At 35.8% G+C, this 18,766-nt stretch overlaps 4 protein-coding genes and 1 pseudogene across 4 annotated transcripts; 4 read left to right on the top strand and 1 right to left on the bottom strand.

The window, feature by feature from the left end:
* The first annotated feature begins 2,084 nt into the window (after window positions 1-2,084).
* Window positions 2,085-9,868, top strand: LOC110819096 (uncharacterized; annotated as a pseudogene).
* Window positions 9,868-11,685, top strand: LOC148253289 (uncharacterized). The gene is made up of 3 exons (XM_088223310.1): window positions 9,868-10,213; window positions 10,294-10,406; window positions 11,512-11,685. Exons 1-3 carry the CDS (start codon window positions 9,868-9,870, stop codon window positions 11,683-11,685), a joined length of 633 nt encoding a protein of 210 aa, XP_088079436.1.
* A 551-nt stretch (window positions 11,686-12,236) lies between these two features.
* On the bottom strand, window positions 12,237-12,892 carry LOC148253288 (uncharacterized). Its single transcript, XM_088223309.1, has 2 exons — window positions 12,391-12,892; window positions 12,237-12,328 (listed from the first exon to the last, which is right to left on the bottom strand). The coding sequence occupies exons 1-2, from the start codon at window positions 12,890-12,892 to the stop codon at window positions 12,237-12,239; spliced, it is 594 nt and encodes a 197-aa protein (XP_088079435.1).
* A 613-nt stretch (window positions 12,893-13,505) lies between these two features.
* LOC110819094 (uncharacterized) lies at window positions 13,506-14,697 on the top strand. Its single transcript, XM_022048173.2, has one exon. It carries the CDS (start codon window positions 13,714-13,716, stop codon window positions 14,596-14,598), a length of 885 nt encoding a protein of 294 aa, XP_021903865.2. The 5' UTR covers window positions 13,506-13,713; the 3' UTR covers window positions 14,599-14,697.
* A 1,659-nt stretch (window positions 14,698-16,356) lies between these two features.
* LOC110819092 (uncharacterized) lies at window positions 16,357-17,413 on the top strand. The gene has a single exon (XM_022048172.2). The coding sequence runs from the start codon at window positions 16,387-16,389 to the stop codon at window positions 17,257-17,259; it is 873 nt and encodes a 290-aa protein (XP_021903864.2). The 5' UTR covers window positions 16,357-16,386; the 3' UTR covers window positions 17,260-17,413.
* The last annotated feature ends 1,353 nt before the right edge of the window (window positions 17,414-18,766 follow it).

Below are 18,766 nucleotides of genomic sequence, written 5' to 3'. Positions count from 1 at the left end.
ATTAATTTTACCATTGAGAAATGCTGTCACCATTAAGAAACATTATCTTAACATCTATCTGATGTAACTTAAGATGAAAATGCATCACTAAAACTATTATAGCCTTGAAAGAGTCTTTCGATGAAACTGAAGAGAAAGTCTCTTTAAAATTGATGCCTTCTTTCTGTGTGAAGCCCTTAATGACAAGACATGTCTTGTACCTTTCCACATCGCCTTTCTAATTCCTCTTGATCTTAGATATCAATTTGCAACCAATGGATTTAACATCAGGTAATGGGGTAACATCCCATACGTTATTTTCCTTCATGAACTTAATCTCTTCATTCTGGACATCAATGGCTAAATGAGCAGTCTATGCCTTCTCATGCTTCAGCCTTTCCTCTTCTTGAACACAATGAGAGATGAGCTCATTAAGGGATCATGAGCCATTTTGACAGTTGTAACTCACTTTAAACTGACTAAAATGTGAGACCCTGAACCTTTGCAGTTCATGTGGTATTAAAACTTCATTTTATTCGAGACTTTGGCTGTTAAACTTCTGTGATGTAATATTATTTTGTTTTATTTTATTTTGAAAATTTTCTATTTTTTCTTAATTTATCAAAAAATTTATTATTTTATAATTAAGTTATTTTGTTTTAATTTATTAAGGATTTAAAAAAAGAAATTTTGAAGAAAAATGCTGTGGGAAAGACCTAGCCCATGCGGGCCTACCTGCATGCTCGCACGGAGGCACTTGCGCGCGCTAGACCAGCTAGACGTGCGCGCAGGCGCACGTCCAATCAGTCGGGAGCCCATATCGCGCCCAATCTACACGAGAATCCTGCACGCAAACCCACACGTCAAGCACGCGACTTAGTGCTCTCCCTGCGTGCGCAGATCCCGCAAGTAGACCTGTTGCGTCAGGCATGCGCTTGTGCGATGCGACTGCACAGGACAGCCTGCGCGCGCGTCAATGCACCGTCTGGGTGGGCAAACTAGCCTGCCGCGTGCGGTGCCTCGAGCCCTGCACCATTGCTGCTGCCGCCGCTGCCTTGGGAGCTGTGTCTCCTCCTTGGCCAGCTAATACTGATGACATCATGATGATGTCATCATTTTCCCTCTCCTAATGTATTTGTGACACTTATCGCAAATCTAATAGTTCTCTTCTTTTATAAATAAAGACCATAATTTGGATGTCAGAATAAAAAAAAAATTTATTTATAATTTGGAGACCATAACTGTCTCTTTATAGGCAAACACTGCCTGTGAAGATTTTATATTCATAATTTGATTCATTACAAAATTAAAAATTACAGATTTGCTCTCTACACATAAAAATAAAATTCATACTTTAATTTAATTCATTAAGATCTAATATATCCTCAGTATTGGATCACTTTTAACCGGACCCAATAAATTTGATAGCTTTTTATGAGCAATAATTTATACATATAAGCCTATATGATAAATTTAAAATCCAACATCTTTCACATGTTTGTAAATTGAGTATGACTATTTATTAAACAAGTCCATTCAAGTTTAGTTTTAACATTTTACATGTCTTATTCTTACTCAAGTTTTCATTTCAAGTAGTGTAAATATGTCTTCTTTTATCTATCCACATCATTCTCATATGACTACACTCTATTATATGTTGAATATATTATTCTAACTATTTCTACTGACTTGTCAAAACAAGAGTGTTTAATACCTGATATAGTTTCCATTATTTTTGGGTCCAGGTTTTTTATAATACCTATTTAATAATGAAAAGGAAAAACAGAGCAGTTTAGTCAGCTATTTATCTTTAGACAAGAAATTTTCGTCTTAAAGAGGTTTGAGTAGTGAAACTTGCAGAATAAGTGAAGAATTGACAGAAAAAGAGTTTCAAACAAGGGATACATCTGAGTCCTGTGCGTATAGGATATAAAAGGGAATTAATATATAAGGCAATGCTAAATTGTGAATTTTGTATATTTTGACCAATTCCATATAAATAAATGTTATATAATCACACGAGTGGTCTAGAAAGACCCTCTTGTCTTATAAGAAAGAGAGGAAAAGTTGGATTATGCAAGTTCCATATTTTATGTGATTTTTTTGTAAGTGAATTGCATATGGAACGTTAGGTAGATACCAAGAAAGAGAACAGGTCACAAGACTAATTGTGCTTTGTGGAACTGCAAAGCTTTATGCCATCTAAGAAAAAATGGCTGCCTCTCTTTCCAGAACACAACCAATTTGCCATACTCGCTCTAACAGCTTGTCCTCTAGGCCTCATCCATTAAGGTCAAAAGCTGGTGAATATTTGAGCAGATTAAGGTCTTCCGAATTCACCTCTACATCTTCTTCATCCATTGGCCAAAAACTAAATGAACTTCAAGATTTGCATGATGGTATTGCTAAGTTGCTTCAGTTGCCTCTCACTCAGCAAGCTTTCACCGGAGTGCAGAACAAGGCATTGGTTGATGAACTGTTTGATGGATCTCTTAGGCTCTTGGATCTTTACAGCAGTGCCAAGAATGCCTTGTTGCAAACCAAGAAAAGTGTGCATGAGTTTCAATCAGTCATCCGAAGAAAAAGAGGTGGTGAAATTGCAGACGAGGTTAAGAAATTCATAGCCTCTAGGATGACTGGGAAGATGACAATCCAAAAAGTCTTGAAGAGCTTGAAGTGTTTGGAAAATAACTACATCTTTGACAAAGACAAAGAAAGCTTTACTACATTGCTGAGTGAGATAGCAGCAGTAACCGTTGCAGTGTTTGAGTCATTGTTGTTCTTTATCTGTGGTTCATAGAGTTAAGAAACAGATTATATTTGGTTTGATATGGAAAGCTGGACAATTCTCAGCTTTAGTTTCATTGAACTTCTCCACCTGGAAAAATTTCTGGAAACCTGAAATTTTATCTCCTGTTTATTTCCTTATTTTTTTTCTTTTTTCTTTGTTTTTCTTTCTTTTCTTAATGGGCTGGACTTAACACTACTTTTCTCTGTCAGAGCAAAACGTAAGGAAGCCCCTCTTCCCTTATACACTAAATTTCAGAACATATAAGGATTTCATAACATAATACTTTGTTTAAGATGGTTTGTTTACTTGCTGTTGTATGTGAGGAGGGCAGAGGCTATGGAGTTTAGAAAAAGCAGGGAAAAAACAGAGCACAGTAAATTTAGTTGGAGCAGCTGGTTCACTTAGGACTAACTGAATTTTTTTGTTTTTTAATTTTTCTTAAAATTTTATATTTAAGTTAACGGCTTTACCTTTTTCTGGGAAAAAAAGCTCCTTTTTATATTTTTAAATTTTTTCTTCCACCCAAAATTATATATACAGTATTGAGATAAAAAGAGAAAAGGATATAAAAAATATGACCTGGATTAAACTCATATATTATCTACTAACTAATCTCGATTTTTGGTTCTTATTACTAAATTTGTTCCTCTTTCTTCATGTTCATGAAGAATTTCATTTTAAAAACTTGTGTAGGAAAATGAGTCTAAAATTTAGGATCTTGATATTTATACTAGTTTATTAAATGGTAGTTTAGGAAAACTTTAGACCTTCATATTTAATTAATAATTAATTTCCTATTTCTTTATTTATTATTATTGTACTTATTTATTATGTATATATATATTTTTCTTGATTATAGGTGATTAAATTATCCCCTCCACCAAAAGAAAGTTTAGCCCCTTAAGCTTCAAAATCCAACTGACCGAATAAAGAAACATATTGGACTAGTATCTCTTCCTCCAACTGCTGAGTTGCTTCTCTCTCTGCTAGAAAGCAGAGAAGAAACAGAGCACAGAAAATTTAGTTGGAGCAGTTAGTTGACTGCTTTCTGGTGAAGAAAATTTAGTCTTGGAATTTTATATGGGGATGAATTGCATTTCTTCTGTTCAAAGGAAGATTGCATGGTTGAAGCTAGGAAATCTTTTGACAAAAAACCAAAGTTGAATGGCATTTCTTATAATGTGCTCTCAAGGTTGTGCAGACAAAGTAATTCAACAATCCCTTAAGATTTTCCTGGAATTAAACTTTACAGGGTTTGATCGGAAGAGCTTTCGATTTGCAACAGTTTTGATTATCACCAACATAATTTTTCTGTCAATGAAAAATCTTCTCCACTCTCTTTCTGGTTTTCTCCTTTTATTTTCTTGTCCTCTTGCTTTTTTTGGAGGTAATTGGCTATGCATGATGTAGTTTTTGCTCAATCACCAAACACATCGAGCATGAAGCACAACCACGTAAATTTAAACAACAAAGCTAAATATTTTTGGTAAAATAGTGTTGACAAGAGTGATTTGGCTCAAAAAAATCTGTTTTTGATTTTATGTACATCTATCATCATTTGTAAGCTAGTGATTCAGTACATTGAGAAGGGTGACTCTAGTCTTGATTAATCTTCTATACAAGCACTCAAGTCCTTCTTCAAGATCTTGAATACACAACTCCAAATCCCTCAGTTGCTCTTGCATATTCTCAACAGATTTGCTTATCTTGTGATCACAAAGAGATTGCAATGCACAGTCCACAATGGCAAATTCATTTTCATCTGCTTCCTCTTCATTGCTTGCTGTTTTTTTCTGGTGCATCAATTTGGAAACTAATAACCATCCACTTGGCTTCAATTGTGACTTTGAGCCTGAGATAAAGAGCAACAATGACTCGAAAACATTGAGAGTAACTGCTTCCACTTCTTTTAACATGGTAACCACAGTTATTGTATCCTTGTCTTTGTTCAAGGGAGAAGGTTTGAATTGCTTTTGCATGCTCTTCAAGCTCCCCATGGCCTTGCGGATTGTCTTCTTAGCCGCCTTCCTTGATGCTAATATTTTCTTAACCTCGGTTTCAACTCCAGATTTTCTTCGAATGGTTGAAAGAAGTTCTAGAGTGCATTCCTTTGCTTGGAGCAAGGCATCTTTAGCAGTGCTGCAGATGTCCAAGAGCCCCATAGATCCATCAAGCAAGGCGTCGACCCATTTCGCTTTCTGCTCTTGTAACAATGTTCTTTGGGTGAGAGGCAAGAGAAGCAACTTCTCAACACAATCATGCAAATCTTGAAGGTCATTTAGATTGTGACTTATTGATGATGAAGATGAAGATGCACCTTCGGAAGCTTTTATTCTGCACAAATTCTCTTCAAGCTCTGGAAGGAAAGGATGTGGTCTAGAAGGCAAACTGTTGGAGCGAACATGGTAGGCAGCCATTTTTTCCCTACAAAAGAGAAGGCCTTGAAGATGAGTATTACTAAACTTACTTCTTGAGAATGTGCCTTCTGTTCTTTGCATCTCTTCAATATATATGGCAGGCTAAGGGAGACAAAGGGAATCTCTTTCTCTTAAATTATGGATTACAAGTAGATTAAATATATTGATTTGGATCTAGGTCCTATCTCAGCAATGCTTTTGCATGTTTCCCTCACACCAGCCAGTTATCAATAATTCATCAAACCAAACGTGTTACTATTATAAAATATGCAAATGCATGAAAGGCATTACATGATATACAATCGTATTATTTACCAGATTCAAGACTTATTAGGTGATTCAATCATAATGTCATTGCTGTGCAGGAGGCAGGCAAGATCTCCATACACGGAATATGTTGTCTTCATGTACATACAAAAAGCTTTGAAGTATAGTTTATTAGTTTCTTGTCATTATTTGCTCATGAGGGTAGAGACAAGTAGCATCTCAAGCACTATGAAACTGAGTTTAAAATTTTCCAAGAATTATGCAAGTTGCTTTCCAAACCCATGTGACATTTTGAGTCCAGCCATTTCATCTCATCAAGTAAGATGTTTAGCATGCAAGAGGCAGGCGAGCTTTTTTCTCTTGCAATGCCATCCCACTGAAAACAAAATTACCAAAGAGGTTCACTTTCAATCCTATTGGAGCAGCTTAATATATATTTCAGGTGGGAGGGGCACATGGAATCTCGACTGCTTTATAGACATTGATGTTCATTCAGTGTCTCTGCACACCAGCTGTTCTTTAATTCAGAAACTTCTGGTTTACAATTTTATATTTGCATGTTGACATGTTTCTTCTAAAATCATCAGTGGCACACAAATGTATCGTTCACCAGCATTTTGTTATGAATTCTCTTGACTTATAATCCCTTGATCCATTGCGATAAAAGTAATGATTTGAAATAGGGAAAATGGCCAAGCTGGACTGTCTTGTAGGTTTGGCAAAATTGTCAATGCCATTCGTATATTGCATCTTTAGCACATTCTTTTTTTTTTTTCTGATATGAGGTCCTTAAAATACGTTTTTGTAAAGTTGTCAAGCTTGTGGTAGAGAGACATTTCATAAACATCACTGAGATTGCCTACATATCGGAACAAAAATCATGTTACTATCAATTGAATAGAAGAAGATGAGATTCCTCACGTTTCTATAATTGTATATATTGAGCAGATGCCAAGAAGGAGAGCATGTCACAGGACAGAATTCCACATCAAAACATCAAAGCTTCTCTTTCTAAGCAGGAAAAATGTCTCCTACTCTTTCAAACTCTCAACCAATTTACCGCACCTGTTCTAACAGCTTTCCCCCTAGGCCACATCCTCTCAGTTTGGAAATCAGTGAGCACTTGAAGAGATTAAGGTACTTACATCTACTTCTTCATCATCTTAAGCCAACAACTACATGGCCGTCAATATTTGCATGGTTATATCTGTAAGTTGCTTCAATTGCCTCACACAAAGCAAATTTTCACCCAAGAGCGGCAAAAGATCTTCTTTGATGAAGTGTTGGATGGGTCTCTCTAGCCATTGGATCTGTGCAGCATTGTCAAGGATGCATTGCTCCAAACCAAAGAAAGTATCCACTACTTTCAATCAGCGATTCGAAGAAAAAAGAGAGGGGAAATTGCAATTCCTGAGGTTAGGAAATTAATAGCATATAAAAAAGCTGTGATTAAGACAATCAAGAAGATCTTGATGAGCTTAAAGGATTTGGAGAGTAGATACAAATCTGATAAAGATGATGAAGTTTTTCCCATGATTAGTTTGTTGAGAGAAGTGAGAGAAGGCACTTTGGTGGTCTTTGAATCATTGTTCTCCTTAATATCTGGATCAAAGGCACCATCAAAGTCCAGCAGCAGAAACTGGGGTTTACTTTCCAAGCTGGTGGACAACAAAAGATTAGCTTGTAAGGAAGAAGCAAATGTCAACAAATTTGCATTGGCGGATGCTGCTTTGAGTTCTGTCATTGGCTGAAAAAACAAAGAGACCAACAAAATTGAGAATCTGCAAAGCATGGTTCTAAACTTAGAGCTGTGTGTTCAAGATCTTGAAGGAGGACTTGGCTGCCTCTTTAGGTGCTTAATCAAAGACTTTCTATTATCAATATCTTCAGGCACCAGACTTGAAATGATTTTGACTGATATTTTTTACGTGAAAAAGGTAAAAATTTCATTAATCTCTTGATATAGAAATTATTAACCTTCTCGAAAATTTTCCTCTACATAGTAGTTTCCTTCTATCTTTGTCAATTTCTTTTTGGAGCTTCATATTTGATATTAGTTTTCTCAACTCTCCATTTAGTACCACCCTGAAAATATGAAATAGTAGATATTATTAACTGGAGTTAAAGATTTAAGGCTTTAAAACAAAGGAGAACAAGCATTTTGAAAGACAGTGAACAAACATCAATTTGTGAATGAGGTGAAAGAGCTTGAACAGCAGAGGAAGAACACAGCACATGAAATTCTCCTAAATTTTCATAATGCATAGTACCTGGAAGCTGTTCATCTCATAATAACTATGCTTCTTAAACATTCGGTGTACGTGTCGGTATGGTATAAAAAGCAGCACAATTGGAGAATTTACAGGAAGGCATTTCAAACACGAAACAAAATCAGGCCTTGACTACCTAATGATCTTGGCTTGAGAACATATGGACTAAAACCATCTTGACAAGGTTTGGTTTTAATCAATGTATATAACATAGCCTTTTTTATGGTGTAAAAGAGCACAAGTAAAGCATGGACTTACAGATTCCATTTCCAATTGCAAGTGCAGTGTCTTAAGTAAAGGTTCCCAAACCGAAACCTAAAAATTATCTATTTTGGCAGAAAAAAGAAACCTGCTTCTCAGACTTGACCAGCCACTACAGATGTGCCATTTTATGCTTCGAACACCTACTTCCAATCTTCCTATTCCCCCCTTTCATCCAATGCTGATTCTTACTCGTGTCGGTCACCTTAAGCCTAAAGTCAATATAGGTTTCTTGCTAAAAGCTTCTTTCTCCTCTATTTTGCCTGAAGAACTTAAATCCTATACGTAGGCTGCCAAGTCTCCCCAATGTAGACAACCTATATAACCGAGCTTGAAGCTCTTCTTACTAATAATAAATGGCAACTTGTTGTTCCACCACCTAGTCCTACTAGTGTTGGATGTCAGTGAGCATATAAGGTCAAACTGAAAGTTGATACTTTTCTGCAACATCGTAGAACTCAATTGGTCGCTCGAGTTTTTCGTCAACAAAGCATCAGTTATAATAAAACTTGTAGTTCAGTTGTCAAGCTCTCTATAGTTTGTACTATTTTGTCCATTATTCTTTCCCATTGCTAGACAATTCATTAGCTTGATGTCTACTTTTTTTTATGATGTTCTTGAAGAAGTAGTTTGTATGAGATAACCTTGGGAATTTGAGAAATCCATCTATTCTTCACATGTATGTAAACTGAGTAAGACTGTTTACGGTATCCCTAAAGCTTGATTTCAATGTTTTACATCTATTCTTCCAACCCAAGTTGTGCAAACACATCTATGTTTATCCGTCCGCATCGTTCTCATACAACTATACTCCATTATATGTTGAATATTTTATTCAAACTACTTCTTCTACTGACTTGTCAAAATAAGAGTGTTTAATGCCTGATATAGTTTCTATTGTTTTTTGGGTAACCAAGTTTCTGACAATACCTATTTAATAATAAGAAGGCGAAGAACAGAGCAGTTCAATCAACAATCTATCATTAGACATAAAATTTACATTTTGAGGCTGTTTGAGCGGTGAAACTTGCAGAATAAGTGAAGAATTAACAGGAAAGGAGTTTCAAACAAGGAATACATTCCAGCCCCGTGTGTATAAGACATAAAAGGGATTTCATACATAAGGTAACCTGGTTAAAAAATAATGCTAAATTGTGAATTTTGTTTACTTTGAGCAGTTCCATGTAAATAAATTTTATATAATCACACACAAGTGGTATGGCAAGATCCTCTTGTATTATAAGAAGAGAGGACAAGCTGGATTATAAAAGTTTCATTTTTGAGGCTTGACCTTCGTGCATTGCATAATTTATTGCTTTTTAATTTGATTCGAAACTTGTGCATTGAAAAGTTTATCAATCACTTGCAGATATCGTTCGGATATGAAGTCCTTAAAATAGTTGTATATAGAGTTGGCAAGTTGGTGGTGGGGAGACATTGCTTAAACATTTCAGAGTAAGCACGTAGATCTCAATCATGTCACTATCCATTGAATATGATGAAGATAAGATTCCTTCTGTCTTTTTTAACTCCACTATATATATTTATATTGAGCAGATGCCAAGAAAGAGAACAGGTCACAAGACTAATTGTGCTTTGTGGAACTGCAAGGCTTTATCCATAAAAAAAAAATGGCTGCCTCTCTTTCTAGAACACAACCAACTTGCCATACTTGCTTTAACAGCTTGCCTTCTAGGCCTCACCCACTAAGGTCAGAAGCTGGTGAATATTTGAGCAGACTAAGGTCTTCCGAAGCCACCTCTACATCTTCATCCATTGGCCAAAAACTAAATGACCTTCAAGATTTGCATGATTATGTTGTCAAGTTGCTTCAGTTGCCTCTCACTCAGCAAGCTTTCACCGGAGTGCAGTTGATGAAATGATGGACGGATCTCTTAGGCTCTTGGATCTTTGCAGCAGTACCAAGAATGCCTTGTTACAAACAAAGGAAAGTGTGCACGAGTTTCAATCAGCCATCCGAAGAAAAAAAGGTGGTGAAATTGCAGACGAGGTTAGGAAAGTCATAGCCTCTAGGAAGACTGTGAAGATGACAGTACAAAAAATTCTGAAGAGCTTGAAGGGTTTCAAAAATAACTTTGTGTTTGACAAAGATGAAAAAAGCTTTCCACCATTGCTAAGTGAGCTAGCAGCAGTAACAGTTGCAGTGTTTGAGTCATTGTTTTCTCTATCTATGGTTCAAAGGCACCATCAAAGCGAAGAAACAATTGGTTAGTACTTTCAAAGCTGATGCAAACAAGAAAAGCAGCAAGTAACAAAGAAACAGATGTAAATGAATTTTCTATGGCAGATGAAGCACTTAACTCCCTTCTTTGCAGCAGATCTAACGAAACCGTAATAATTGAGAGTGCGCAAAGCAAGCTGCAAAGCCTGGAGTTGTGTATCCAAGATCTTGAAGCAGCGGTAGAGTGCCTATTTAGGTGCTTAATCAGAGCCAGAGTTTCTATCCACAACATGTTCAACAATTAGGAAAGAAATTATTAAGCAATACTGTCAATGAACCATATAAACATGTATATATATCCTTTTGATACATGAAACATTAGACCTCAAACTATTGCCTCTGTGTTTGCACTTTTTTTTTTCTCTCTCTGAGTTATATTTTTACTGCTTAACCAGTTAATACTAATTTTTAAAGCAGTTACTTTCCAAGATCTAAAATAATCAAAAGAATCTTATTATCCCAAAATTATGATGAAGCCAGTAGTCTTGAACTATTCTGTGTGAGAGCAAAATGTAAGGAAGCCCATCTTGCCTTATACACCAAATTTCAGGACATATAAGTATTTCTTAACTTAATACTTTGTTTAAAATGGTTTGTTTACTTGCTCTTGTAAGTGAGGAGGGCAGAGGCTATGGAATTTAGAAAAAGCAGGGAAAAAACAGAGCACAGAAAATTTAGTTGGAGCAGCTGGTTCACTGTAGGCTAAATGAATTTTTTTGTTTTTGTTTTTTTTTCCTTAAAAATTTATATTTATGTTAACGAATTTTTTTTAGAAAGAAACTCTTTTTAACGTTTTCAAATATTTTTCTCCCATCCAAAATTATATACGCAGTATTGAGATAAAAAGAGAAAAGGATTCAAAAGAAATCTAACCTTGATTAAACTCATATATTATCTAGTAACTAATCTCGATTTTAGGTTCTTACCACTGAATCTGTTCCTCTTTCTTGTTGTTCGTTAAGAATTTCATTTAAAAACTTGTGTAGGAAAATGAATCTAAAATTTCGGATCTTGCTACTTATACTAGTTTATTACATCGTAGTTTAGGAAAACTTTAATACCTTCATATTTAATTAATAATTAATTCTGTATTTCTGTATTTATTGTTATTGTACTTACTTATTATATATATATATATAGTATTCTTGATTATCAGTCATTAAATTCTCGCCTCCTCAAAGAAAGTTTAGCCCCTTAAGCTTCCAAATCTAATTTACCGAATAAGGAAAAATATTGCACTTTTATCTCTTCCTCCAACTGCTAAGTTGCTTCCCTCTGTGCTAGAAAGCAGGGGAGAAACAGAGCACAGAAAATTTAGTTGGAGCAGCTAGTTTACTGCTTTCTGGTGAAGAAACTTTAGTCATGGAATTTTATATGGGAGATGAATTGCATTTTTCTGTTCAAAGGAAGATTGCATTGTTGAAGCTAGGAAATATTGTGACAAAAAACCAAAGTTGAACGGTATTTCTTGTAGTGTGATCTCAATCCTTAACAATTTTCCAGCAATTAAACTTTACTGGATTTAATTGGAAGAGCTTTCTATTTGCAACAATTTGACTATACTATCTTAATGGAAAATCTTCTCCACCCTCTTTCTGGTTTTTTCATTTTATTTTCTTCCCCTCTTGATTCTTTTGGAGGTCGTTAGATATGCAGGATGTAGTTTTCGCTCAATCACCAAACACATTGAGCATGAAGCATAACCATGTGAATTAAACAATAAAGCTAAATATTTTTGGTAAAATAATGTTGACAAGAGTGATTTGGCAGAAAAATTCTGTTTTTGATTTTATGTACAACTAGCATCATTTCTAGGCTAGTGATTCAGTACATTGAGAAGGGTGACTCTAGTCTTGATTAATCTTCTATATAAGCACTCAAGTCCTTCTTCAAGATCTTGAACGCACAACTCTAAATCTCTCAGCTGCTCTTGCATATTCTCAACAGATTTGCTTATCTTGTGACCACAAAGAGATTGCAATGTGCAGTCCACCATGGCGAATTCATTTTCATCTGCTTCTTCTTACAGTTGCTGCTTTTTTCTGGTGCATCAATTTGGAAAGTAATGACCATCCACTTGGCTTCAATTGTGACTTTGAGCCTGAGATAAAGAGCAACAATGACTCGAAAACATTGAGAGTAACTGCTTCCACTTTTTTTAACATGTAGCAACAGTTGTTTTATCCTTGTCTTTGTTCAAGGGAGAAGGTTTGAATTGCTTTTGCATGCTCTTCAAGCTCCCCATGGCCTTGCGGATTGTCTTCTTAGCCACCTTCCTTGAGGCTAATATTTTCTTAATCTCAGTTTTGACTCCAGATTTTCTTCGGATGGTTGAAAGAAGTTCTAGAGTGCATTCCTTTGCTTGGAGCAAGGCGTCCTTAGCTGTGCTGCAGATTTCTAAGAGCCTCAGAGATCCATCAAGCAAGGCGGCAACCCATTTCTCTTGCTGCTCTTGTAACAATGTTCTTTGGGTGAGAGGCAAGAGAAGCAACTTCTCAACACAATCAGGAAAATCTTGAAGGTCATTTAGATTGTGGCTTATTAATGATGAAGATGAAGATGCACCTTCGGAAGCTTTTATTCTGCACAAGTTCTCTTGAAGCTGTGGAAGGACAGGATGTGGTCTAGAAGGCAAACTGTTGGAGCAAACATGGTAGGCAGCCATTTGTTTCCTTACAAAAGAGAAGACCTAGAAGATTAATATTACTAAACTTACTTCTTTAGAATTTGCCTTCTGTTCTTTGCATCTCTTCAATATATATGGCAGACTAAGGGAGACAAAGGGAATCTCTTTCTCTTAAATTATGGATTACAAGTAGATTAAATATATTGATTTGGATCTAGGTCCTATCTCAGCAATGCTTTTGCATGTGTCCCTCTCAGCAATCAGTTATCAATAATTCATCAAACCAAACGTGTTACTATTATAAAATATGCAAATACATGAATGGCATTACATGATATACAATCGTATTTTCTGTCAGAATCAAGACTTATTAGGTGATTCAATCATAATGTCATTGCTGTGCAGGAGGCAGGCAAGATCACCATACACGGAATATGTTCTTATGTATATACAATATATAGAAAAACTTATGGTGCTAGTTTACTAGTTTCTTGTAAGTATTTGCTTATGGGGGTAGAGACAAGTAGAATCTCAAGCATTAAGAATGGTATTACGTAATGCCACTTGCATGTTGCATATTTAGCAAATTCTTCCTTTTTTTTTTTCTTATATGAGGTCCTTAAAATACTTGTTTGTAGAGTTGGCAAGCTGGTTGTAGAGGGACATTTCATAAACATCGCTGAGATTGCCTACATATTGAGACAAATATCATGTTACTATCAATTGAGTTGACGAAGATTAGATTCCTCATGTTTCTACCACTTAGTTGTATATATTGAGCGGATGCCAAGAAGGAGAGCATTGTCACAGGACAGAATTTCACATTGACACATCAAAGCCTCTCAATCTAATCGGGAAAAATGGCTCCTATTCTTTCAAACTCCCAACCAATTTACCATACCCGTTCTAACAGCTTTCCCTCTAGACCACATCCTCTCATTTTGGAAATCAGTGAGCACTTGAACGGATTAAGATCCTCTGAGGCAACATCTACTTCTTCATCATCTATAAGCCAACAACTACATGGCCTTCAAGATTTGCATGATTGTGTTGACAAGTTGCTTCAATTGCTTCTCACAAAGAAACTTTTCTCGCAAGAGCAGCACAAGATCTTCTTTGATGAAGTGTTTGATGGATCTCTCAAGCTGTTGGATCTGTCCAGCATTGTCAAGGATGCATTGTTCCAAACCAAGGAAAGTATACACGAGTTTCAATCAGCCATCCGAAGAAAAAGGAGAGGGGAAATTGCAATCTCTGAGATTAGGAAATTAATAGCATCGAGAAAGATTGTGATTAAGACAGTCAAGAAGATCTCGAAGAGCTTAAAGGGTTTGGAGAGTAAATACAAATCTGACAAAGATGATGAAGTTTCTTCCGTGATTCGTTTGTTGAGAGAAGTGAGAGAAGGCACTTTGGTAGTCTTTGAGTCATTGTTGTCCTTAATATCTGGATCAAAGCCACCATCAAAGTCCAGCAGCAGAAACTGGGGTTTACTTTCCAAGCTGGTGGACAACAAAAGATTATCCTGTGAGGAAGAACCAAATGTCAACGAATTTGCAATGATGGATGCTGCTTTGCACTCTGTCATTGGCTGCAAAATTGAAGAGACCATCAAAATTGAGAATCTGCAAAGCATGTTTATAAACTTGGAGCTGTGCGTTCAAGATCTTGAAGGAGGACTTGAGTGCCTCTTTAGGTGCTTAATCAAAGAGAGAGTTTCTATTCTCAATATCTTCAGCCACTAGACCTGAAATGATTTTGACTGATACTTTGTACATGAAAAGAATACAAATTTCATTATTCTTTTGATATAGAAATTATTAGCCTTCTCGAAAATTTTCTTCTATACTTTCCTTCTATCTCTGTCAATTTTCTTTTTGGAGCTTTATGTTGGATATTAGTTTTCTCAATTCTCCATTTAGTAAAACCATGAAAATATGAAAAATGAAATTGTCTGAGAATATGAAATAGTAGACACTATTAACTGGAGTTAAAGGTTTAAGGCATTAAACCAAGGACAACAAGCATTTTGAAAAAGAGAGAAGAAATCTTTACTTCAATTTGTGAATGACGTCAAAAAGTTTGAACGAGAGAAGAAGAACACAGCACATAAAATTCTCCTAAAGTTTTATAAACTCATAGCACCTGGAAGCTGTTCATCTTAATAATAACTACGCTTCTGAAAAATTCAATGGACATTTCGTAATAGTATAAAAAGCAGCACAATTGGTTATATTATATGGACTAAGACTATATAATATAAGCATCTGGGAAAGTTTTGGTTTAATAAATGTATATAACACAGCCTTTTTTATTGTGTAAAAGAGCACAAGTGTAGTACAGATCCCATTGTCAATTGCAAATGCAGTGCCTAAGTGAAAGGTTTCCAAAGTGAAACCTCTTATTACCTATCTCTGCAGGAAAAAGAAACCTGCTGCGCAGACTTCACCAGCCACTACGAATATCGTGCTCTTTAATGCATCAGACACCTACTTGTGATCTTCCTTTTCCCCACTTTCATCTGATGCTGATTCTTAGCGGCATGGGTCATCTTAAGCGTAAATCAATATAGTTCTCTCCAAAAGCTTCTTTCACCTCTATTTTGACTGAAGAACTTAAATCCTATGCATAGGCAGCTAAGTCGAGTTTAATGCAATAGTATTTAATGCCTGATATACTTTCCATTATGTTTTGGGTATCCAAGTTTCTGATAATACTTATTTAATAATGAGGGGAAGAACAGAGATGTTCTGTCAACTATTTATCTTTAGACATGAAATTTTCGTTCTGAAGAGGTTTGAGCAGTGAAAGTTGCAGAATAAGTGAAGAACTGACAGGAAAGGAGTTTCAGACAAGGAATACATTGAAGCTCCGTGTGCATAAGACATAAAAGGGATTTCATTCATAAGTTGACCTTAAAAAATAACACTAGATTGTTAATTTTTGTATATTTTGACCAATTCCATACAAAAAAATAGATATATAATCACACACGAGTGGTCTGCCATGACCCTCTTCTATTATAGAAGAGAGGACAAAGTGGATTATAAAAGTTTCATTTTTGAGGCTTGACCCCTCGTGCATTGCATATTTTATGTGATTGTTTATAAGTGAATTATATATGGAACATTAGGTAACTGAAGAATATGTGGAAGATACAGTTTTTAAGGATTAAGATCAACTTTGAGTTTGCATAGAATTTTATTATATGGTACCACCACGAGTGGCTTAGCTGGATTGCATTTTAATTTGATCCAAAACTCGTGGATTGAATAGTTTATCAATGATTTGCAGATATGTTCAGATATGAGGTCCTTAAAATATTTTTATACAGACTTGGCAAGTTGGTGGTGGGGAGACATTGCTTAAACATTTCAGAGTACACACGTTGATCTCAATCATGTCACTATCCATTGAATAGATGAAGATAAGATTCCTTATGTCTCTTTTAACTCCACTATATATATATATTTATAATGAGCAGATGCTAAGAAGGAGAACAGGTCTCAAAGCTTTATCCCATCTAAGAAAAAATGGCTGCCTCTCTTTCCAGAACACAACCAACTTGCCATACTCGCTCTAACAGCTTGCCCTCTAGGCCTCACCCGCTAAGGTCAGAAGCTGGTGAATATTTGAAAAGATTAAGGTCTTACAAAGCTACCTCTACATCTTCTTCATCCATTGGCCAAAAACTAAATGACCTTCAAGATTTGCATGATGGTGTTGCTAAGTTGCTTCAGTTGCCTCTCACTCAGCAAGCTTTCACCAGAGTGCAGAACAAGGCACCAGTTGATGAGCTGTTGGACGGATCTCTTAGGCTCTTGGATCTTTGCAGCAGTGGCAAGAATGCCTTGTTGCAAACAAAGGAAAGTGTGCATGAGCTTCAATCAGCCATCCGAAGAAAACGAGGTGGTGAAATTGCCGATGAGATCAGGAAATTCATAGCATCTAGGAAGACTGTGAAGATGACAATCCAAAAAATCCTGAAGAGCTTGAAGGATTTTGAAAATAACTACATGTTTGACAAAGATGAAGAAAGCTTTGCCACATTACTTAGTGAGGTAGCACCAGTAACTATTGCAATTCTTGAGTCATTGTTGCTCTTTATCTGTGGTTCGAAGGCACAATCAAAGCAAAAAAACAATTGGTTCGTACTTTCAAAGCTGATGCAAACAAGAAAAGTAGCAAGTGAGGAAGAAGCAGATGTAAATGAATTTTCCATGGTGGATGCAGCACTGCACTCCCTTCTTTGCTGCAGATCTAACAAAACCGTAACAATTGAGAGTGCACAAAGCAAGCTGCAAAACCTTGAGTTGTGTATCCAAGATCTTGAAGGAGAGCTAGAGCGCCTGTTTAGGTGCTTAATCAGAACCAGAGTTTCCATCCTCAACATGCTCAACAAGTAGGAAAGAAATTATTAAACAATATTGTAAATGACCCATATAAACATGTATATCCTTTTGATACATGAAACATTAGATCTCAAACTATTGCCTCTATGTTGCACTTTTTTCTTTCTATCTTAATCAATTCTACTTTTTACGGCTTAATCAGTTTATACTAATTTTTAAGACAATTGCTTTTCAAGATCAAAAATAATCAAAAGAATCTTCTTATACCAAAAAATATGATGAAACCACTAGCATCGAACTATTTATTTGTTGAAGATCTTGAAGGAGGATTCGAGTGTTCTTTAGGTGCTTGAGCAAAGCCAGAGTGTCTATCCTCAACTTCTACAAGCACTAGACTTGGAATTATGTAAATGATACATGTGGAAGTTGTTCATCTTCATAACAATTATGTTTTTTAAACATTTAATTTACGTATTTAGTAGTATAACATGCATTATAGCCCAGAGAATTGACAGTGAAGGAGTTGAAACATGAAACAATCAGTCCTTGATTGTGAAATGAAGTCTAAAGAAAATTTTGGCTAAAAAATGTATGATAACATAATCATTTGTGTTATTTGACTAAATCAATATATGTAATATAGCCATTGATAGTTGTAAACTAGGAAAAAATGAATTTATGCAAGCAAATGGTTCTTGATGAAATTCTTGATGTATTCTTCCTAAAATAATGAACTCTGAGTAAATCAAAACAGAAAGATTAAAGATTTAATAATTTGAAGTGTAAAAAAGAAATTCTTAAACTGCTTGTGTGATATTGGACGAAGTCAATTCAGTTTTTAGTTTGGTTCCGCTGTCAAGAGTTTTAATTGTCTTAGAGAACATGGGTTGACACTGACCAAAGTGGAGGATGAACAGAATGAGTGCCTTATGTCAAAATTTATGCCATAACTGTAACATTACGTGTAATACTCAGTCCCAGAATTTGATTCAAGATTAATTTTAGTGTTAAAAAATGTGAAAAATTTTATTTTTGAAATTAATAAAAATTTAATTTAATGTGGAATTATGAAAAAATAACTTGATGACGAAATTGAAAACAATTTTGGGAAAAAGATGTGAAAATTTAAGTTCGGATAGTGTTTTTGAAAGAAAAATCGGAAAATAGGGGTCAAAACGCAATTAAGAAAAATTACGCCACGTATGACAGCCCAGTCAACAATCCCGACGAACCGAAACGTGCCACGTGGCAAGGCACGTTGACTCAATGCCATGTGGAAGGTCACGCTGGCGATCCGCATGCCCCACGATCGAACAGCCCAGAAGCGTTCCCGCGCGCGTGGACAATCTGGATCCGTTCCCTCTTCAGACACAATCGGATGGTCGCGATTAAACGCAACAAACGAGCCAGATTCGTTTTCTCTTTAAATGCAATCGGACAGTCGAAATAAAATTGCAATGAACGATCCAAATTCATTTTCTCTTTAAACGCGATCAGATTGTCGAAATCAAACGCGATAAATGACCCAAATTTATGTGAGACGGGTATAAATATTTCGCAT

Source organism: Carica papaya, chromosome 6 (assembly GCF_054855325.1).
Source record: "Carica papaya isolate Zhongbai chromosome 6, ASM5485532v1, whole genome shotgun sequence".
NCBI lineage: Eukaryota > Viridiplantae > Streptophyta > Magnoliopsida > Brassicales > Caricaceae > Carica > Carica papaya.
The sequence above is the reverse complement of the archived record's forward strand: the minus strand, read 5'-3'. Positions and strand labels throughout refer to the sequence as shown.